This window comes from Portunus trituberculatus, chromosome 41 (genome assembly GCF_017591435.1).
Source record: "Portunus trituberculatus isolate SZX2019 chromosome 41, ASM1759143v1, whole genome shotgun sequence".
Taxonomy (NCBI): domain Eukaryota; kingdom Metazoa; phylum Arthropoda; class Malacostraca; order Decapoda; family Portunidae; genus Portunus; species Portunus trituberculatus.
This window is the reverse complement of record NC_059295.1, coordinates 4,329,621-4,353,558: the sequence shown is the minus strand read 5'-3', so window position 1 is coordinate 4,353,558 and position 23,938 is coordinate 4,329,621. Positions and strand designations below refer to the sequence as shown.

General features: G+C 40.1%; 1 protein-coding gene across 11 annotated transcripts in view; it reads left to right on the top strand.

The window, feature by feature from the left end:
• The window catches only part of LOC123516406 (UPF0565 protein C2orf69 homolog), a 268,076-nt gene that overhangs the window by 119,127 nt on the left and 125,011 nt on the right, over positions 1-23,938 (top strand). For 6 of the 11 annotated variants that reach the window (XM_045275663.1, XM_045275662.1, XM_045275673.1 and 3 more), the window contains exons 3-4: positions 8,972-9,099; positions 18,381-18,452. In XM_045275663.1, coding sequence (XP_045131598.1) covers positions 8,972-9,099; positions 18,381-18,452 — 200 coding nt within the window. The remainder of the gene's footprint in view (positions 1-8,971; positions 9,100-18,380; positions 18,453-23,938) is intronic. The other 5 variants (XM_045275670.1, XM_045275666.1, XM_045275671.1 and 2 more) reach the window with 1 other exon arrangement.

The following is a 23,938-nucleotide window of genomic DNA, read 5'->3' as shown; positions in this document are numbered from 1 at the left end:
ACACTGATCGACTGCAGGCCGACACGTTATGCCATCTGGAGAAAACTGAGACGTCAAGGCGCAATTTGTGTTATTGAACAACTGGAATTTGTGTTTTATGAGCGTGGAGCACCCCATGAATTGCTAACCGACAATGCTGCCAGCTTCCGTAGCTCAACAATTTTGCAAGTCGCTGGGGCATGGCCGTCAGGTACCGGTGTGCCAATGTTCCATCGGGTAACTGGATATCAGAAAGGAGTCACAGAACAGTCAAGACCATACAAGCACAAAAAAATTGTTCTGTGCCGGAAGCTGTATACAGGTACAACACCCTGCCACAGGGGAACGATGTTGGGTCTTCCCTGCTAACATGATATTCTGTTACGAAGTTAGATTGCTTGGTATTGATAGAGTCTCCCAACATGATCAAGTGTCTCAGGAACACCATCGCTTTAGCGTTGGTGACTGTATGTGGACTCATCACCCAAGTAAGCGATGCAATTCTCGTAGCTTAAAAGGCACTGTGACCCGGATTGTGTCTGCCCAGAATGTGGAGGTGGATGGAGTGCCTCGTCATGTGCAGGACCTGAGGCTCGCAACGGCAAAGTTACGCACTGATAACCATCTCTCAACAGAGGAAACGACGGCTGAGGATAATGAAGAAGAGATGCTCATCAGGGTGGATAACTCTACAGCAAGTGTGGGAGAAGAGGACCAAGAGGAGAAAGAAGAAAGCAACAGTCCAGGAAGACCACTTCCGCGACGTAGTTCGAGAGAGAGACGTCCCGTACAATGTTTGCAATATAGTGATCTTTAGGATCAAGGGGGAGTGTAATGTAATTAGTCACTTAACTAGCTTTTTACTGGAATGATTGTAACCTAATGAATCAGTTTACCACCTTTCACTTGTATACCTGTAAATAGCATAGTGGTGGTTGTAAGTAGCTACGTTTAAATGTGTGTTATCGGAAGCTCGAACCCTCTCTTCGAAGCTCCTATTAGGGTTTGCTTTATACTAGCAAGAGTTGTTTTCATATGTTGGAATCTTGTACTGGGCAGAAGGGAATAAGAAAAGTCGGCAGAAACACAGGTCGTCTCACTCCAGCTTACTACAGTATTGTCACAAAAAACCTTAATGTGCTTTCCTCTAACCTCATTTGCAAGAGATTTTAATGCAAGAAGCACAGCTTTGAGTTCCTGGGCATTAATGTGAAGCCTCCTTTCCTCTGCCGACCATCGTCCATTAACTGACTGATGATTGAGGCAACCACCCCAACCTAAATCTGAAGCATCTGTGTATAAAACAATGTTAGGAGCTGGGTGAATTATTCACCTATGTTGGGTCTCAACATGTTCAATCCACCACATCAAGTCAGTTTTCATTTCATCCGTAATCAACATCTTTATGTCAAAGTCCCCACAACTCCTTCGCAATGTTGTTATCTTTGCCGATTCAAGGTGACGATAGTGTAATTTCCCAAGTTCCACAGCTGGGATGGCAGTAACTAGAAGCCCAATCACCCTGGCCACTTCTCTGATCTTGTCACAAGTCTTAGCTAGTAATTGTCTACATCCAAGGAGAATTTGCTCTTTCCTACGTACCGGTAAGGTAACAATCATTTTCTCAGAATCAATGACATTACCTAGATATTCAATACATTAAGTGGGCACTAGCACAGATTTCTCAACATTAATACAAAAGCCTATTTTCCTGAGTAAGTCAACAGTAGAATAAATGCAATCATAGCACCCTGCAAAAGAAGCAGTACACATGAGCATGTCATCAATAAAGCTTGTGATGGTAAAACCTTTTTCTCTTAAAGTTGCAAAAATAGGTTTCATGAGCTTAGTAAAAAGTCTAGGACCTTCTGAAATTCCATTGGGAAGACAGGTGAACTGATAAACTTTGCCATGCCATTGAAAACAAAGGTATTTCTGTTGTTCCTCTGAAATCTTAACAGAGTAATAGGCATGTTTTAGATCCACAGATGCCAAATAGTCACCTTTATTTACAAGTCTGATAGCTTGCTCAAAATTTTCCATTTTGAAATGTGTATAGGGAATGTGTTTGTTTAATTTCTCTAAATTAAGTACCATCCTGTAACCTCCATCCTTTTTTTTTCCTCAAAAACACAGGGGAAATTATCTGATCTGCCCTTCTCTGTGTTTTCCTAACAACATTAAGTTCCAATAACTTAGAAATTTCCTGTGAAAGAATCATTTGTTCCGTCAAGCAAAAGTTATACTCCACATCCTCAAAATACAAATAACCAATTTCATTGACATTAATATTCAAGTGACAATGTTCAACTATGTCCAAAATATGTGGATCACTAATGATTTTTCTCCACTCATGCACAAACTCGTGAAGGGAACCTGCAACAAAGTTAGAACTTGCCTGGTTTATTGCCGGGGAGCGCTGCGTCCCCAGCCTCGGGAGTTTTTTTAATCCGAGCCCTGCCGTGGGAAGCAAAGCCTCTGGTCTCCCCTATGTCCTTGCCTCCGATGTCCATAGGGTTGAAATCTTGATGCAAACCCTCCAGATGAGATTCTGCCAAATGGACTTGTCTTCCTACCTCCAAACTTCCAGGTGCCAGGCTTCCAGGAAGGGAAGGGAGATGTGGCCGTAATTTTAGTCCTGAGTTTCTCAGACTCTTCAATCTGTTTTGCAGACTGAGAGAGGTCATCCCCAAATAAAAAATGTGTCATGGGCACTTTGTCTGAGCACAGGTGTGCATACTTCTGATTTATTTCCTGATTGATGTTAAAGCTGCGTACCCAGTTGTTACGGTAATTGGCATGACCTAACAGGGCCAGAGCACCATTAATCATGCCCACCTCATGGGCCACAACAGCATTACCCTCATCCTGGGTCACTTTATCCAGCACCGAAAGAGATTTGATGATGATGGTAGCTGCTTTAAGGATATCTTTGTTCACGTCTTTCATATGCAAATCTGCCTTCCTAGCATCCTGTTTGAGCGCCTCCAAAATCTGCACATTGCACTCAACAGAGGATAAAGCAGGACAATTACCAGGCCTCTTGGTACTCTCGTACTCCACAACTTCCTTGTAACTGTCCTCCCGCATACCATGATCAAACAGCTGATTGACCACATCTGCGACATGCTTATCAACATCACAGGAAACCTCTTCAACAGGGCCGAAAGCCTTAGAGGTCTGCATCAAAACACTGCAAACAAGGTTATCACCATGAATCTCACCCTCTTCACAACTACCTTCCTCAGAAAGAAAACCAGAAAAGTTACCAGGTGAGGGCATGTCAGGTCCTGCGTCATCCCTCGCTGTGCTGGCGCCCAGTCTGGCATCAGTGTTACTGTTAGGCTTCAGCAAGCCTTCCTGCCTCCTCTCTGCTTTCAACTTATCCATATCACTCCTCAGTTCTGCTATAACTTACAATACTGTGTTCCAAGGAGCTGAGGAGTCCCCATGTACATGTTGTTCAACCTCGTAAGCAGCACGTGACGTAGTGGCAGCGGGTGGCGGGTGAGGGGCCCGTGCCACGTCAGCCAAACTCTGATGCGCTGAGCTAGCACGTAGAGAACTATCCCGATGGGAAGGAAGGCTGCTTGACCTGGACTTATGCCCATAGTTACGGGAACGATGGCTTCCTTTTCCTCCATGAGAGGAAGCACCTGTCTGTCCACCTGTTTGTGTTGGAGAAGAACCTTTGCTGGAGGAGGACATGGTGGTGTATCTCAAGCCGCCACACCAACACAAACACAAGGAGCATCGTAAACACTCAGAATGCGAGCGTCGTAAACACACACGGTGGGGCACTCACCCGCTCCAAACTTGGACAGCAGGTATAAGGCTGAATGCAAACTGCGGAACAGTAGGCAAACACCTTCCAAATCTGTCACGCAGCAACTGCCTCCGAGCAGCTGGGTAAACAACCTATCAGCGTGGCAGCCAAGTAGCAACTGTCGGTGTGGTGACGTGCAGCGTATCTCATGCGAGTGCAAAGCTTCAGCAGAATAGTGATTTGCTGATATGAAACTAATATTATCCCAAGCTACTTTTGGCAAGGCTATGTGATCCCCCCCAGGGGATCACAACTCACCGGTTGGGAACCCCCTACTCTAGCTAGGCAAATGTATCTTATTTAACATACTTCTGCAGTTTGTGTAATAAACACTACTTAAGCCATTCCTTGCCTTCATTGAGTTAGTTACTTCTATAAGTGGGTTGCTCCTTTGTATCACTCTGTAAGGCTTCCCTCACTAGACTGATGATAAAGAAAATAATTACACGGTCTAAACTGTATCTTCTGATGAGTTCCATGTCATAAAGTTTCTTCAGTATTTTCTCTCTGGATAAAAAAAAAAAAAAAAAAAAACTGGAGATGTGAAGTGGCCATATTGTCAGTAGGAGCATACAACACAAGTTGCTGATATAGTGCTGGGGTTTCAGTTGCTTATGTTATCTTTTACATTTATTTTCATCTCTTTTTCTAATTAACTTAATTATTATATTGTTATACCTTTATTTGGTTATTTCTATTCCCTTGGTAGCATTTCTCTTTTTTACATGTACTGGCATTTATGTCTTTGGATTATGAAAGGGTATAGTTCTGATTTTTACCCAAAAGGGTTAGGTGTAACTGAGGAAGAGAAACAGGCTATTCTGTCGCACAAAAAAAGTTTTAATCACCCCAACACACTTCCAATATATCTTCTAGGTATTCCTGTAGTGGACGGAGCCACTACACGAGGTGGTAGCAGTAGTGAGCAGTCTAAGACAACCGAAGGTTAGCCGTAGTATGTTAAATACAAGTGGTAATTCACAGTATCCCACAAGGCCAACCTTGGGGACAGGAGCACTAACACAACAACTTACTGGTGTTTTACACGTATTTTACTACGTATTTTACTCTACCCTACCTATCCAGTGCCACCCAAGCTGTGACACCCTCTGAAACCCTATCTAGGTCTGCCTGGAGTGGGTCAAATTGACCTTGGCTTCAGTGAGACCCCTAAACCTATAATTCAGACCATTGGTTCTTTGGTAGCAATTCACTCTCACACCAGAACCTCTCAGGTGAGAGGATGGATTACAGCTCAGTAGGAAGCTGGTAAGTAAAATGTAGAGTGGATGGAAGTCAGCTGTGTAATGACAGACTTGTGTGGTTAAGATTCCCCCTCCTCAGGAAGGAACTCACCTGCCACTCAGTGGCGATACCCACAAGATACGCGTGCAGTTTGAAATACAAATCCAAGAGGGGTTAAAAATACTTCATGAGCAATACCTACTGTTTATGTCATTACATTCCCACCTTGTGGAACCCCAAATTTCGGAGATACCCCTCCAGAAATTGAAAAGTTAACTGATCGTTCATGTTCTATGCAACATTGTATGTCATGACTGCCGTGTTATGCTCTTAGGCAGGCAAGTGACCAAGCTTCAGACACTCGACCACCATCACATAATTATGACCTTTACTAGACTATATACCTAGACTCACAACTTTAATATTACACAAAATGCATTCAATGTATCATTTTTCATTATGTAATAGCAAGAAAATAATGAACAGTGGTTAACAAAAGCCAACAGAGCCAGGATGCAGATGTCTTTGCCATTGCCTCACACATTTTCATGTCACTAATTACTTTAAATATTTTAACATCATTATTTAACTACTGTCAATGTCTTCTCTATTATGATCTATACTCATTTAGTATCAGCAACTTTAACTTTCACAATATATGGTGGTACCTCATGGTAATGGACCTCACAGTAACAGATTTCCCTCAATAATGGACTGATCAGACACTCCAATTTTTGGAAGCCATAATGGTAGTTTTTTTTAGCCCCACAAATCCATAGTTCCCAAGTGGCTGCAGAGACTAATACACATATGAAATGATAAACAAGCTTGCTAAATACCATTGTAACTTGTTTTGTTCATCTACGATTTACAAAACTTGTGATAAGATGGAGAGTGGTGACTTCTTGTCTGTGGGGGTCACCCGAGTGACACTCATCGTGATTTGAGGTCCCACGCTGGTTGGACCCATGGCCTGCCAAAGTGAAATGCTTGTTGTGTATTTCTGTTTGAATGTTTATGGGCAAGTGAGGATAATGACCCTGTCACACTGAGAGAGAGAGAGAGAGAGAGAGAGAGAGAGAGAGAGAGAGAGAGAGAGGCCTGCTGGTGTGAATTGCTAGTTATGCATTTCTGTTTGAATGTTGTTGGGCAAGTGAGGATAATGAAACTTCCACACTGTGAGAGAGAGAGAGAGAGAGAGAGAGAGAGAGAGAGAGAGAGAGAGAGAGCCATGGCTGACAAATGTGCAGACGATAAATACAAACAAAAACTGTCCAATCACTTGATTTTTGGCTTCATTTACCAGTCTTAGGAGGTCAACAATTTCATCTTTCCTTCTTTAGACTGAAGGTAATTTAGTATGAACTGGGCTAGGCTTTCTTCTAAATGACATAATGAACAAATCGTTGTCAGTGTGATGTCAACAACACAGCAGCCTGACCTCTCTCTCTCTCTCTCTCTCTCTCTCTCTCTCTCTCTCTCTCTCTCTCTCTCTCTCTCTCTCTCTCTCTCTCTCTCTCTCTCTCTCTCTCTCTCTCTCTCTCTCTCTCTCTCTCTCTCTCTCTCTCTCTCAGTACTTCTTCCAAGAAATACTTGTTCATGTTGAAGATTGGTGCTTTAGATTAGCTGTGAGGATGGCCACAGGGTGAGTTTGCAGCAGGGCAATACTCTATAGCAAGACTGCATAAGGTGCAAGCCTGTGAGGTATCTGCACTCAGCAGAGCTGCACTTCCCTGGTAGGATGCCACATTTTAAATGGGGGAACATTTTTCTGTAGAGAACACACCTTAATTTTTACTTCAATGGCAATGAAGAACAAAAGTTTGAATGGTTTCCGAAGTAATTTTGGAAACACACTAATTTTTATAAGAAACAGAGGGAGGAAAAGAAAGACAGCAACAGAAGGTAAAGGAGATGGAATGGCATCAGAGAAAGAAGCCAAGCCCATGGTCTATGGAGAGGTAGCAATAAAGTGGAGGTAGTCTACTCACACCCTGATGCTCCCTAGTCTTCTTCCTATCCTTTGTCACTTCATCAAGGTCCTTCAGACTGTCATTAAATGTTTGTTAAGGATGCCACTGGACCACATGGGAATTGGCCATTACACCAAACAGGAAGCTATATCTTATGTTCATCTCTTCTTAATAAGACAAGTTTGTATTACTGTACACTTCTTAAATGATAATGAACTCTTTGTATTTCAAAACTGAGTGTAGACTAAGGTGGATTAAATTATCAAATATTTTTTTGTGTTATTAAAAGATAATAAATTACCAAAAAAGGGAAAGGTGGTGTTTAAGGATCTTGCAGACAAACTGTTCAGAGTAATGGACAATTTGCAATAACAGACAACCCCTCACCTCCAAAGTTTCTATTATTGTGAGGCACCACTGTATTATCTGTAACAGCAAGGAAGTGATGAGTAGCAACAAGCACAAGCGAGCAGAGGCAGGATGCAGGGCCTTCTACCACTGCCACACTGGCATCCCTCTTGGTGTTGATTGGCTTGCATTTGCCATCCAAAGTATCAATTAATTTTCTTAGTTCCTTGCCATACAACTTTTAGATCTATTATCTCATATTTGAAATTAATAAACCAATGTGGTGAAATTTATGAAGTATATGAGTCATTCAGAGGGCTGAATTTAATTATTCCTTTTGGACTGAATTGATGTGTTTTTCCTGCCAAGTCATGAGACTTTATCTTTTAGTCATTTGAGTAATTATGTACGTAAGTCCTCGTTATACGGTACATATACATTCCTGAAAACCTTACCGCAAATCAAAATTACCGTATACCAAACCCATTATAACATGTAATAATAGGGGATGTGTTCCAGCACGTTGAAAGTCACCCTTACAGACATGAAAATAGTCATATAAAAAACTGTAAAGTACTGCGCAAAAGAAATAAACAGAAAATGTTTTTATTTACCTTTCACTCGCCACATATTCTATCAGATAATGTCCCTCCCGAGGTTAAGGTACTCTTAATATCCACAAAAAACAAACCACAATGATTTCACTTTTGTTCAGTGGGAAACACGGGAAGAGACAGATTGTTGTGGTGGCCACGTGCCGTGGTGGTGTTACAGTACAGTGTAAACAAAACACGCACGGACACTGTGAATTTTTCTTAATGTAAATAGAATCGAGGGTAGTAATTACCAAACACCGTAATTGAATTTACCAGATAACGAAGTATCGTATAAGGAGGACTTACTGTATTTGCACTTCCAGGTTATTCGAAACACTGAAAAACCAAAAGCAATGAAAGGAGGCAGGGGGCATCATTATGGTGGTATCAAACTACAACAGGATAGATAGGAGTCTGGAAACAGACCATTTTACATTGATTCCTTTTGTGGAAACAGTTTCAATTTTTAAACATTTATAATTTCAATTGGCATTCAGAAATAAGTCATGTTTGAGAACCAAGGTTCCTCTGTACCGAAATCAAATGCATACCTTTCTGCTTTTATTTTCCCACAGTCCACTCAATTCTGGATCCTTGCCATTCATGTTCCTTTGTTTGTTTACTATAGTACTGTTGAAGATACAATTTCTGTATATGTTCCTTTTCCTTTTCACCTGCTTCCTTCATCAACACACCACACCAGTCTTTCTTCCATTCCTTGCAAAACCTCACTCATTACTATTTATACAGTTAGATATCCCTCCCCCCAATCTCTCTCTCTCTCTCTCTCTCTCTCTCTCTCTCTCTCTCTCTCTCTCTCTCTCTCTCTCTCTCTCTCTCTCTCTCTCTCTCTCTCTCTCTCTCTCTCTCTCTCTCTCTCTCTCTCTCTCTCTCTCAGACACTTGATAAACTTCACCTCCTAGAAATGATAAACTTTTATATTTTAATGTTAATCATTATATAGTTTTAAGACTCTATGAATAATAGTGACATTTGACTTCCAGGATTACCCTGAGGTCATGGCAGCACACCGTGATCACAAGAACTATGTGGATTGGTCCCTCACCAGCACAGCAACACTCTTGGCCTCAAAGTTTCCTGCTCATCATGTGCTAGTTATCAAACCCAGCAGGTACTATGTTCCTTTGGTGTGACCAGGTTTTTAGTAGAAAACCTATCTTACTATTTTATTTGTGTTTTATTTTGCTCTAAGTCTCATTGTAAGTTTTCTGTCTATCTAGACTGATGTGCAGAGTGGATGGTAGGGAAGCACCAGCTGATACAAAGGAATACTGTTGAACCTGGATAACTCGGACCTCGATAACTCAAATTTTGTGATAAGTTGGACTCTGACCAACCCAGAGACTAAAATCCAAGTTGAACTGCCTGGCCTTTTTTTTTTCTTTTTTTTTCCAAAAAGTTTTGTTTAATTTTCCTGTATCTCATTTTCTATTGATATTATAAAAAATCTTATTCCAACAAAAATTGCATTTTAGTTGTAGTTTAAAATGATACCAAGCAAAAGTTGATCGGAGTTTATACTGATTTTGTGAAAATTCATAATTTCATCCTTATTTTGGTACTTGTATTTATCTGATTGTCATGAAATTTTCACACATGATTGTATATACAATGATGACTTGCTGGAGCATGATAGGATGATAATGCATCAGATCCCTGCTTTTCTAGAAAATGTTATTCACTCATACGTTAGGGATCGGAAGGAGCCATCAGCAGTGTCACAGCAATCTGCTGTTTTACGACTGAACTGGATACTCTCTGAGCCATTACTAGTGTCTTGAAGTTAGATAATGATACTCATCTACCCCAGCTTTATACCTCTGTCTCAAAATAATATTTAGTAATAGTTTTATAATGAAAGTTATGCAATGTATAGTTGTCAAAATGAAGGTAGTGAGAAAAAAGTGTTTGAAAAGATCATAGCAGTCTTATGATATAGAGACAAGGTGGAGAAGTGTGTCAATGAGGCATGGGGTGAAGCGAGGGGTCTCTGAGGTGGAAATAACACGAATGACAGAGAGGAGGCGAGGGTTTAAGGTCCAGCTGTCATCCACACATACATTTGTTTCTTGTTGTCTTCTTTGTGAAGTTTCTGATTCTAATTCTTGTCAATTTGTACTTGTAAAAACGTTATTTCTGAAAAAGTTGAGAGCTAAATGGCACACCTCCGGCCTTGACACCTGGCCACATAGGGTGTGAGTCATGTTATGATACAACTGCACAAGATATTTAAAAATAGCTTTCTGGTGGGAAGGGTATTTAATTAGCAAAAAAGAAACTACACCATCTGGTAATTTAGGGTCTGAAAGTTTCAGAGAGACAATAGTAATCCCAAAATTTTTAATCACAACTAGATTAAATAAATAAATCCTGCAACATCCCCATGCAATCCAAGTTGAACTGCCCCGCTTTTTATTTATTTTATTTATTTACTTATTTTTTTTATTTATTTATTTATTTATTTATTTGTTTATTTTTTTTTTGGTGTGTGTGGGGGGCAATTCATATAAGTCAGACATTTGCATTTCTTGGACTAACCTTTCCCCCTATTGGTCTGAGTTAGCAAGGGTTAACAGTATACTCTATTCTTCAATGTTTCAGTTTTACAGCCATCTTCAGAAAGAATAAATTACAGACAGGTGGTATGGCAATATATATACATATAGAAGTGGCTCAGCCTGCATGCCCATGCAACAGAACAAGCCATGATTGGTGAAGACCAGAAATAGTGAGCCTGGCTTCGAGTCGCAACTGGTAGGAGGAGTAGACAACTACCGAAACAATAACTTACTTCCAGAGAGATCTAATAGCACTAGTTCAGGGGGTGCTGTGAACCTTCCATTAAAGCTAGTTGTGATCTTGCTGAACATTTCCCTTTGTGTCTCACAACTCAAGGGGGCAGTCACAGCCTACCCTCTTAAGACAACTCTCCTTCACACAAAACTACCACTCATACACCCTTCACTTCAAAATCAAAATTTAAAAGAAAAATGGGAACTCCAATCAATGCCTCGGAGTCCCCTTCCGGGTAGGGGACCAAAAATGTCCCCAGGTCAGATGCCTTTCTTGATAACGACCCCAAATGCCTTGACACCTCCCTCAACTTCCTCTATATTAACTTCTGCAACATTCGCAGTCTTAGATCTAATTTTCAATCTGTGGAACACCACCTCTCCTCTACTAAACCTCATCTTCTTTTCCTCACCAAAACACAGCTGTCTGAGGCAACTGACAGTAGCCCCTTCTCTGTTCCCTCCTACTTTCTCTATTCTCATTTTCATTCCAAAGCTGGATGTTGCGTCTATGTACGCAACGACTTAACTTGCTCTCATGCCCACGCTCTTGAATCTTTCAAATTTTCCACCATCTGGCTTTGACTTAATAGTCACTCTCAAACTAAATCAGTCTGTGCTGTTTATCTCTCCCCTAACTCTTCCGACTATAGTAAATTCTTTGACTACTTAACTTCCAAAGTGGAGCACATTCTGTCTCTCTACCCTTTCACGAAGATCTCCATTCTTAGAGATTTCAATGTTCACCACCAGCTTTGGCTTTCATCTCCCTTCACTGACCATCCTGGTGAACTAGCCTTTAACTTTGCTATCCTTCATGACCTAGAGCAACTGGTGCAACACCCTACTCGTATTCCTAACCATCTTGGAGACACGCCCAACATTCTTGATCTCTTCCTAACCTCTAATCCTTCTGCTTATGCTGTCATCCTTTCATCTCCGTTGGGCTCCTCCGATCACAATCTCATTTATGTATCTTGTCCTATTTCTCCAATCCCTCCACAGGATCTCCCAAAGCAAACGTGCCTCTGACATTTTGCCTCTGCCAGTTGGGGGGACCTGAGGGGGTATTATGCTGATTTTCCCTGGAATCATTACTGCTTCTGTGTCAGAGACACATCTCTTCGTGCTGAACGCATAACAGAGGTGATAGTGTCTAGCATGGAGGTGTACATTCCTCATTCTTTTTCTCAACCTAAACCTTTTAAACCTTGGTTTAACTCAGCTTGTTCTCATGCTATACATGATAGAGAGGTTACCCACAAAAGGTACTTGAGTCTTCCATCTCCTGAATCTCATGCACTTTATGTTTCTGCCCAGAATCATGCGAAATCTATTCTTCAACTTGCCAAACACTTCTTCATAAGTAGAAAATGTCAAAATCTTTCAAACTCAAACTCCCCTCAAGACTTCTGGCATTGAGCCAAAAACATCTCCAATAACTTCACTTCTTCATCTTTCCCTCCTTTATTTCATCATGATGGCACCACTGCCATCTCATTTGTCTCTAAAGGTGAACTCTTCTCTCAAACTTTTGCTCACAACTCCACCTTGGACGACTCTGGGCTTGTCCTTCCCTCTCCTACTCCCTCTGTCTATTTCATGTCTACAATTAAAATTCTTCGTAACGATGTTTTCCATGCCCTCACTGGCCTAAACCCTCAGAAGGCTTATGGTCCTGATGGGGTCCCTCCTATTCTTCTCAAAAACTGTGCTTCCATGCTTGCACCTTGCCTGGCCAAACTCTTCCAACTTTGTCTATCTACTTTTACCTTTCCTTCCTGCTGGAAGTTTGTCTACATTCAGCTGGTTCCCAAAAAAGGGTGATCATTCTAACCCATCAAACTACCGTCCTATAGCTTTAATCTCTTACTTGTCAAACATCTGTCACTACACAATCTTCCGCCAAGGTTGCTCTACTGGTGATCTTCTGGCTTTCCTTATTGAGTCTTGGTCATCCTCTTTTAGAGGTTTTGATGAAACTTTTGCTGTAGCGTCAGACATATCAAAAGCTTTTGATAGAGTGTGGCATAAAACTTTGATTTCAAAACTGCCCTCCTACAGCTTCTATCCTTCTCTCTGCAACTTTATCTCAAGTTTCCTTTCCGACCGTTCTATTGCTGCTGTGGTAGACAGCCACTGTTCTTCTCGTAAATCTGTTAATAGTGGAGTTCCTCAGGGTTCTGTCCTGTCACCCACTCTCTTTCTATTATTCATTAATGACCTTCTTAACCAAACTCCTACGCTGATGATACCACCTTACATCTTTCCATGTCCATTCAGAGACGACCAACCCTTCAGGAAGTCAATAGATCACACAGGGATGCCACAGAATGCCTGACTTCTGACCTTTCTAAGATTTCCGATTGGGGCAGAGAAAATCTAGTAGTTTTCAATGCTTAAAAAACTCAATTCCTCCATATATCAACTCGACACAACCTAACCTAACCTAACATAACATAACATAACATAAATAATAGGATAACAATGGGCCACCAGGGTCCATCTAGGTTATACTGTATCAGTCGCACAACGACCTCGTCATCAGTACTTAAAGATACACTTACAAGTACACAATACATTATATAATAATTCTAAATATTTGGCCCATTAACAGGGCTAAGTCCTGCAGCGAATTCCTCTACAATCTGTGATCCCCATACATGGGGATCATGTCTTGTTTAACTATAGTAAATTTCTTATAAAAACTATCATGCAGTGCTATACATAATTATAAATCTAATAAATTTAAGTGCTTATCTAATCTGTTTTTAAACATTGTCAAACTAGTGCTATTTACAACCCTCTCTGGCAATGCATTCCAGAAGTCTACCACCCTATGACTAAAGAAATATTTTCTTATATCTAACCTGCAGCCTTGCTTTCTAATCTTCCTGCCATGATTTCTAGTCCTACTTCCCTCCTCTAAGGTAAAGAAAGATCTCACATCTATGTAGTTTGTATCTGAGAACATTTTAAATAACTCTATCATATCCCTCTTATACATCTCCTCTCAAATGAAAACATGTTTAATTCCTTTAATCTATCTCTATACTCCAGGCACTTTAATGCTGGTATCATCCTAGTTGCTCTTCTCTGAACTGCTTCTAACATGTTGATATCCTGCCTATACTGGGGTGACCAGGCCTGTATGCAATACTCTAAATGGGGCCTAACATAGGAATTATATAAGCTACACCACTTCCTTACTTTTATAACTAACATTTCTATTTATAAAACCCAGGATCCTATTTGCCCTATTTCTTGCTTCTAAACATTGCTTTGAAAATTTCATAGTCCTGTCTATCACTACTCCTAAATCCTTTCCTCCTCTACTGCCTCTAGCCAACATCCCTCCATCTCATAGCTAAAGTTTGTGTTGTCTTTACCTAAATGCATAACCTGACACTTTTAGAATTAAACTCCATCTGCCACCTGTCTGCCCATGCTATCAGCCTGTCCAGGTCTCGTTGTATTCTGTAATTGTCCTTTTCACCCTGTACTGCACATGCTATCTTAGTATCATCTGCAAACTTTGATACTTTGCTACTAATTCCTATATCTAAATCGTTAATGTACACCAAGAAAAGAAGAGGTCCTAGCACTGATCCTTGGGGTACCCCACTAACCACTTCCTTCCACTCAGACATTGCCCCATTTAATACTACTCTCTGTTTCCTATCAGAAAGCCATTCACTAATCCAATCAACTAACCTACCCCTATCCCATGTAGTCTCAATTTGTACACTAGCCTCCTATGCGGTACCTTATCAAATGCCTTGCTAAAATCTAGATATATAACATCTATGCTATTTCCATCATCTAACTCCTTGGTAATATATTCTAAGATATCGAGCAAATTTGTAAGACAGGACCTCCCTGATCTAAAGCCATGTTGGGTATCTCTAATTAATCTATTCTCATTTAAATGCTCCCAAATACTACCCTTAATGATTTTCTCTAGTATCTTACATACTATACTAGTTAAACTGATCGGTCTATAATTATTCGCATCATCCTTCCTACCTTTTTTAAATATTGGTGTAACATTAGCTAACTTCCAGTCCTGAGGTATCTCAGCAAACCTAAGTGATCTTTCAAAGATTAACTTAAGTGCTTCAGAAATACTGTCTACACCCTCCCTAAGTACTCTGGCATGTAGCTCATCAGGACCACTAGCTTTCCTATCGTCTAGTTCAAGAATAAATTTCCTAATAATTCCCGGTTTTATATCAATATTTTCTAAAGCTCTTAAACTACTCGTTGCACTGTTTGTAACAGGATTTCCTATTCTTTCCCTAGTAAATACTGAAGAAAATTGTTCATTCAATAATTCTACTATGTCTTCATTTTGATCCACTACTACACCATCTTTTCTGAGTGGTCCAATCCTATCCTTATTTCTTTTATCACTGACCTTGTAATAACTATATAATTTTTGGGATCTTTACTCCCAGCTCTAGCTAGTTTTATCTCTGCCTGCCTTTTACTTTTTTATAACCTTACTCAAATCATCCCTGACCTGTCTGTACCTAATCAAATCTACATCTTCCCACTTTTCTGCAACTCTCTATATGCCCTCTTCTTCTCTCTGATCTGTCTACCTATCTCATGAGTCCACCATAATGGCTTCCTGTTTCTCTGCCTTATATCTTTGTAAGGGATACACTGCATCACTATACCCTTTACTACAACCTTAAAAATATCCCACATCTCCTGTGCAGTTTTATTTCCAAAACTATCTTCCCAGTTTACCTCTCCTAATAACTGACGTAACCTACCATAATTGCCTTTCTGATAGTTTGGGACTCTAGTCTTATTCACTATATTATCCCTACTGGAATTAATGATAAATCTAATTATATGATGGTCACTGTTTGCTAAAGTCTCTCTTACCTCAACTTCCTTTAAACAATGCTCAATATTTGTTAGTACTATGTCTAAAACCTTCCTCCCCCTAGTAGGTTTATCTACCATCTGCACTAAATAGTTATCCTGAAAACTTTCCATAAACTTAGTTTCACTAGCATCTCCTACCATCCTCTCCCAGTTTACTGACTTAAGATTAATATCCCCAAAGATAATTGTCTGACTAGTACACCCCCTATTTATCTCATCTACCATAAGGTTGTCTACATCTGCTGACTGGTTAGGTGGTCTATAAAAAGCTCCTACTCTAATAACCTTACTTTTATTTACGCTAACATCCAGCCATAAGGACTCTACTCTGTTATCTACCTTAATACCATTAACCTTCCAGACAACTATCCCCTCCCTCTTCTTCAATGACACTCAACCGTCTCCGCCTTCCACACTGAATATCCTCAGTCTGTCCTTTACTCATAATTTTAACTGGAAACTTCATATCTCATCTCTTGCTAAAACAGCTTCTATGAAGTTAGGTGTTTTGAGGCATCTCTGCCAGTTTTTCTCACCCCTCCAACTGCTTACTCTGTATAAGGGCCTTATCCGCCCGTATATGGAGTACTCTTCGCATGTTTGATGGGGTTCCAGTCACACAGTTTTACTAGATAGGGTGGAATCAAAAGCTTTTTGCCTCATCAACTCCCCTCGTCTGACTAACTGTCTTCAGCCTCTTTCTCACTGCCAAAATGTTGCATCTCTTTCTAACTTTTATCGCTATTTTCGTGCTAACTGTTCTTCTGATCTTGCTAACTGCATGCCTCCCCTCCTACTGCAGCCTCGCTGCACAAGACTTTCTTCTTCCTCTAATCCTTATTCTGTCCAACTCTCTAATGCAAGAGTTAACCAGTACTCTCAATCATTCATCCCTTTCACTGGTAAACTCTGGAACTCCCTCCTTGCATCTGTATTTCCGACTTCCTACAACTTGTCTTCTTTTAAGAGGGAGGTATCAAGGCATTTGCTCCCTAATTTTGGCTGACGCTTTGTCACTTTTTAGAGAGCCAGCACTCAAGTGGGCCTTTTTCTTTAATCCTTTCTTTTTTTTTGCCCTTGGCTAGCCCTCTTCCCTATGTAAAAAAGAATAAAAATAAAAAAAAACTCATTGCTCCTCCCCAATGATTGGTCACTACGCTGGTCCTGATGTACGCCAGCCCCACTATTTTCCTTGTCGTTCTTGATAACTTCTTATGTAGGATCTTGGCTCTTTCACAGTCTGGAAGGTGGTGGAGTTAGTATACATTGAGACTAGAGTAGTGACCAATTATAGGGTGGAAGCAATGAGTTTATTGCGAGCCATCCATTTCGGCCCATTCTGTTGCACTGACCTGCAGGTTAAGCTGCTTCTATATATTGCCATACCACCCATCTGTAACTCACTCTTTCTGATGATGGTTGTATAACTCAAACATTAAAGAATTTGTGCTGTCTAACAGTGTGACGTCATGCATGACCGATAGTGCACTTATACCAGAACGCAGAACACTGTGAATGTTTTCAGCGCTAAAATGTGGCCACTCGCTCAGCAGCAGTTGGTGTTTGTTATAGTGTGTCTCCATGTGGTGGCTTTCTCAGTTTGCGCTCTCTGCACTGTGGCCACATAATGGGGCATGGAGGACATAGCAGGCTTGATTGTGTAATCTGTGCTCAGCAAGACGTGTACAGAGTGTAATTGTGCAGTGTGCAAGGACAATAAGTATGGTGTCATCCACAAGGCGATCATTTGGTTGTTGGTGTCTTGTTACTCTGCTTAATCCCTCTTCAGGGTGGTATGTATTATTGGAATTTAGTTTCATTTTTCCTCTGAAATTCACATACCCTACCCTATTTTGTATGCCTTGTATGACATAGCCATCAATCAACACTATGGTTCTTACACTGGTTGTTGTCTCTTCCCAAGAGCAATATTTACCCGTTTATCAGCTGTTTTCATGATGTCAGGCTAGCAACTTAGATGCTCCTCTACAGGTTCTGGCTATGGCAAGGCCCAGCCATCTAGCAAGGTGTGTTTATTATCCAGTAGTGGAAATGATCTTCCTGCAATGATTCTGGCCCTTCTCAGCCTCTGGAGTCAGAGGAAAGTTTCTGCACTTCAGTGGAGAAGGAAAGTTCACCAGTCTTAGTCACAGTTTTTTAGCAAAGAAGAAGGTGAGGAGGCACTCAGTATTTTTGAGGGACAGTATCACCAGTGGTGAAAGGAAGGCCAATGCAGATGATGTAACCCAATCTGTTTTATCACAGGGTTTTTTACATGGTCTATCTGGTGGGTCAGCATACCCAACTACTATTCAGGTTTCACATATTACTGATCTTTAACTTGCTGCTACATGTGGCATAGGATCACTCCAGAGCCAGTTGCTTCCCAAGAGACTATAGGAACGTCTAGTCTTTTAATCAGATATATGAACTACCATGCCACATCAAACATTTTGCCATGATGGTAGCTTATAAGGATATCAATGATGGCCTTTGCATGTTATTGCCAGTTTTTACTTACTTGACTGATGAGTGATCTCATTACTTATAATCTTATAGTAAAATTTTTCTAGAAAAATGTTAAGGATAAGAACATGACTGGTCATAAATGACATGATTAAACAATTTAAAGAGCACTGGATATATATTAGTCCAAAGAGGTTTAAGATGAAGCAAAACTTCATGGTTTTTTTTTTTTCAGAAAGAGTTTAGAGGTCACCAGGAACAACCCTAACCGTAGGTGGTTTCCAAGAGAGGGAAGGCAGAAGATAAGGTCCCTATAATGACAGTTTTTGTTCATTCCCCAGTACCAAGGTCTAAGTTGTTAGCTGTCCCAGGTGGGTTTACCTTGATTAACACCCCCATCTGGAGATTTTTCGAGAAGATAAGTTCAAATTTTGCTTCATCTTTTTGGAGAAATTATCCACTGTTTCTTGGGTGCAAAACATTGTTCTGGTTAAGGATTTGTTCTCTTTTCCTATCTTTTCCCTCACAATTTTATTTTCCACTTCCCTTGCATTTTTCTGTCAGGGACAGACAAGCAGTTCATGCAACCATAAATTTTTCTCTATTCAGCAGAATACTGTTGAGAGAGCTGCAGATACTTCCTCAGATTTTTTTTGTAATGCTTTTCCTAGATTGAAAAAAGATGGAAGTGTGAGGATCATAGTTAATTTGAAACATTTGTATAAGCATGGGCATATAAAGCTGGACAGACAGTGAGCTAATGATACTTCACAGTATCATTACCTCACTTTAATGCACTATTAACAATTCAGAGAGTGTCCAGTTCAGCCATAAAATGGCAGATTGCCATGATGCTGCTGATGGCTCCTTCCAAACCCTCACGTACAAGTGAATAATATTTTCTAAAGAAGTGGATATTTGATACATTATCATCCTATCATGCTCCAGGAACTCACCATTGAATAAAGAATCATGTGTGAAAATTTCATGTCCATCAGATGAATACAAAAAGCAAAACAAGGATAAAATTATGAAAAATCTTTTGGACCAAATATCTCAAAAAATGTTTTTTTACACTTCAAAAATTTTCTTAAAATTGATATAAACTCTGATTGACAATTGTTTTGTAATGCGGGGCAAAAAAAACTTAACAAATGAAATAAATAAATAAATTACTTGCAATGAATAAAAGGAAAAGATTAGGAAAATTTTTGAGTAAATTTTTAAAACTTTCTTATTAAACTAATGGTAATGTTATCAAGGCACTGGTTTTAATTTTGAAAGATTACAGACTACAAATTCACAAACTTTGCAATAAATTGATGGAATAATATTAAATTAACTTTCACCCCCACAATCATGTTCATTCATTTACAGTCCAGCTCACCAGAGAGAGGATGCACAGTCACCAGAAAATACAATGCAGAAAAAGAAATTACATGATATAATTAATTACACAGGCTGACAATTGAGTTGCTGTGATACATGCGGCTTCCCACTTGTGCGGCAGCACATGCAGCTCCATAGCTCATAAGAAAGAAACAAGAAAACACTTACTTGTCTTTGCGGCTGCAATTTACTATTAATGAGGAGAAGTGTACCACATGGTGCCATTTCCTCGAACACACACATTTAACATTGTCTTTGAGGGCCTCGTTACACAGTTTGTGAAAGGGGGTACGTACCATGGTGGGTGACAGTCCCCCCCTTCACTTCACCCAACACTGTTGCCAACTAATAATTTAACTTTTCTCTATTTCTACAAAAGAATATCCTATCAAACTACACACATGTGGATCACACTGGGAGAGGGTAGCTGCCTCTTTCTGCTGCTGCTGCTACTAGAAGGAAGAATGAGAGGGTACTGTATAAGTAATTAACCCCTTCCTAGGCCGAAACGAGTATACTCGTTTTCACTAAATGTTCCGTTTTCAGTCGTCGACAACTATACTTGTCTAAAATTTTATCTAAAAAAAACCAGCTACAGATGTATATATTCATTTTCACTAAATGTTCCGTTTTCAGTTGTCGATGAGTATACGTGTCTAAAACTTGACCTTCAAAAACCAGCCACAGACGTATATACTCGTCGACTCTGGGCCTTTCTAAGCCATTCTACGTGTGAAATGAGTATTCTCGTCAAATCGTACGCCTGGCAGAGGCGACAGGGAGGAGCTGTGGGATTTCAAGGACGCTTTTACTAGACTTGCTCCAGCAACCACTGTCGTCATTTTTTGTACCCTTTTCAAATAATTTACACCCCAAATGTCTAGTTCTGAAGAAGATAGCAAATATGAACCTTCCCTCAAAAGCTTGAATACTTCTGATGACACTGCCAGTTCATCAGACAATGAATATTTCTCGACAAGTGAGGAGGAGGAGGAGGAGAAGGGAGGTGAGGGGAGAGCTTGGAGTTTATAGGAAGATGAGTTAACTTGTATATGTCTACAAAGATATTTTCAAAATAAGAAGTTAACCACAAAAATGGGGAAAAACAGTACTTACAAGCTGTTTTCATAATCAGCATGAAAAATACTATATAGAACCAAAATAAAAAGATTAGTCTGAAAAAGAAACATTTTTAACTAAAAAAATGTTGGGGAAGGGGTTAAATGATATGAGTATAAACACTATGGTTCATATAAAAGTTACAGGCAACCCCCGCTTAACAAAGGTTCACACAACGAAATTTCGCTACAACGAAGGTTTCTTTTTACTAACATCTGCTCGTTTAACGAACACCAAACTCGCTTTAACGAAATTTTATCCAGGTAATTTTTTCCAAGTTTGAAAGCCCCACCGTATCATGCAAGCTGACAGGCTTTTGAATACACTAGTGCCTCTTGTGGACAAAATGCACACCTAGTTCAAAACAATAACAGCCTCAGCAGCAGCTCATCTTCTCTCGCTCTGCATGCCACCAAAACGCCCTGCAATGTCACCTACCGTTGCTAATAAGATCAGGAAGTCTCTTACTCTTGAAGTGAAGCTGGACATTATTCACAGACACGAGAGAGCAAGAAAACTAATAGCATTGCTTCCCACCATGGGTTGACTCCATCTACTGTCTACCATTTTCAAGTCAGCAGACTCTATTAAGAAGGCTGGTGAGACCGTATCTTTCTTGAAGGCTAAAAGAACCACCTGAACTCGTGACTCAGCAATGGATAAAATGGAAAGCCTTGTGGAAATGTGGTACATAAGTTTTGTATGCGGTACAATGATGCGTCCTTTGTTTACATTCCACAGGTTGCCAGCTAGCATATTTCCCACTCCACTCTCCCTCCCTTCATAAATTTAAGATCATCAACATTATGAAGTTACATACATACATTAGTGTACATTATAATGACTTAGTCTTAGATTAAACTGCTTAAATGTTTAACTTCATAATTTTTACTTTCATTAAACCTTTTACTGTACTATGATGCACTCGCTTTGTTTACTCTCAAAGGAAGCTCAGGTCAGTGGTTAAACTTGTTATAGTTGGTTCGATTGACAAAAATTTGCTTAACGAAGGGTTTTTAGGAACATAACCCCTTCATTAAGCGGGGGTTGCCTGTACATTATTTTTTTTACGGGAGTGGGGAAGTACTGACCTGCTAGGATGAAGGACAGGAGGGTACTGTGGGAAACGGATCACAGCTATGGTCTCACGGGTTTAAAGATTATTAGCAGTCATCACAATAAGACTGGTGGGGGGTAATTACAGAGGATTTGATTGACATTACTAATGAGATTACATTACTGAAAGACACTTTCCTGAATGGCTCAGTTCTTCCTCTATATACTGGAGTGAAAAATTTGTTAAAACTTCTGATTACAAAGCAAGTAAATTTAATGTGTTTTAATTCATGAGCTGGCTACTCTCTCTTCCAGACACGTTTGAAGTTCATCATACATCTGTATGTCTGTATGTCTGGAGATCACGTGTATTGCTACACTTACAGCTATGACCTTAGTAACTAAAATCTTAATATTATTATCCCTGGCACTACACAAGATTTTCCCCCCACAAAGAATTTTTCACTGAGTCCTAACCAACATCTTCCATGCAGGGAAATAATTCCTTTTCCTGGCAATAATAATCTTCACCAAGTTCCTCCATCCATGGACGGGGATTTCCTGGCCCTGGGAAATTTACTTCTACTTTCAATTACTTCATTACACATCTAGTACAATGGTCTTGTTAACCGTCACTCCACAATGTCCCTTGGAGACATTACACCACAATTTTGAAAATAACTAGGGAATGAATCTGTCCACCCCAGCCAACCTCTTGATCCACCGTCAGTTTGAGACTTAACCTTATGTTCTCTTGTACTCTCTATGACAAGATTTGGCACCTTGGTTACCCTGCATTCATACAACACATTGATTTCCCCCATTCATTCTACCTTTCACTCAACAGGTATCCCAAAGTGAAAATACGAGAGCTTGCCATGTCCTGAAGTAGACCAACTGCTGTATGACCCGTGCTGACTGTGAAGTTGGAGTAATTAGTCTGTGAATTAAAATGGTAACAACATTCCTTTCACCCTTACTTACTTTGACTTTGGGCCTAGTTCCATCAATACTATAACTGCCAGGAAAAGGTAACTTAATGAAGAGTTACTGCTTACCTTACAATCTAAGATTCACCATACCTTTACTTCTCCTCCTAACATTCCTCGATGTACCATCACGGCGGTCTATGTACCCTGGGAGGCAACACTTAAGTTTCTACATCTGCGTGAAAAACAGTGTCCTGGGGTTCTTGGAGGTATTGTTCCTCTCCATGGAAGGGTTTCATTTTCTTGGCTGCCCTGTTCAACAGCTGTTCTGTGAAGGGGTCTTTTAGCACATAACCTCATTTCTTGACACTTCTACTTTATATGGTTCATTCCACTTAACACATAGTTTCTTACACACCCCAGAGTCAGTGGTCTCTCATTTTACCCACACTAAGCGCCCAGATTCACCTTTTGTTCTTTGCATTTTCTATTTGTAACACTCCAATACTTTTGGATAATTTTCTCGTGAGTCTCCCGAATAACATGGAGGGCAATGTCAAGACCACTCTCTGTCTGTATGTTTGGTGATGACATGTGTCACTACACTTGCAGCTATGACCTTAATAACTAAAAACGTAATATTATCCCCGGCACTACAGTTTGGTATCATTTTAAACTACATATACAACTAAAATGCAACTTCTGTTGGAATTAGATTTTTTATAATATCAATAGAAAACAAGATATAGGAAGGTGAAAAAAAGGGCAGGCAGTTCAACTAGAACTTCAGTCCCAGGATCAGTTACTGTCCGCTTTATTGCGAAATCTGACTTATCAGGGTTTGAGTTACTGAGGTTCGACAGTAGTGTTATTATGAGAGTTACATTATGTTTAGTTGTCAAAATGAAGGTAGTGAGAAAAAACAGTGTTTGAAAAGATCATAGCAGTTGTATGATATAGAGAGAGGGTAGAGAAGTGTGGCAATGAGGCATGGGGTGAGGTGCGAGGGTCTCAGAAGGGGAGATAACACACATAATGGAGGGGAGGCGAGGGTTCAAGGTCCAGCGGTCAGTGACAGCTGTCTCGCAGTGATTTGTTTTTTTTTGTCTTCTCTTCTTGAAGTTTCTGATTCTAATTCTCATCAGTTTATGCCTGTAAAGACGTTATTCCTGAAAAAGTGGAGAACTAAATGACTCCCCTTTTATCTTGATGCCTGGCCACATATTGTGTAGGGCTTGAGTCATGCTATGACATAACTGCACAAGACATTTAAAAATGGCTTCCAGATGGGAAGGGTATT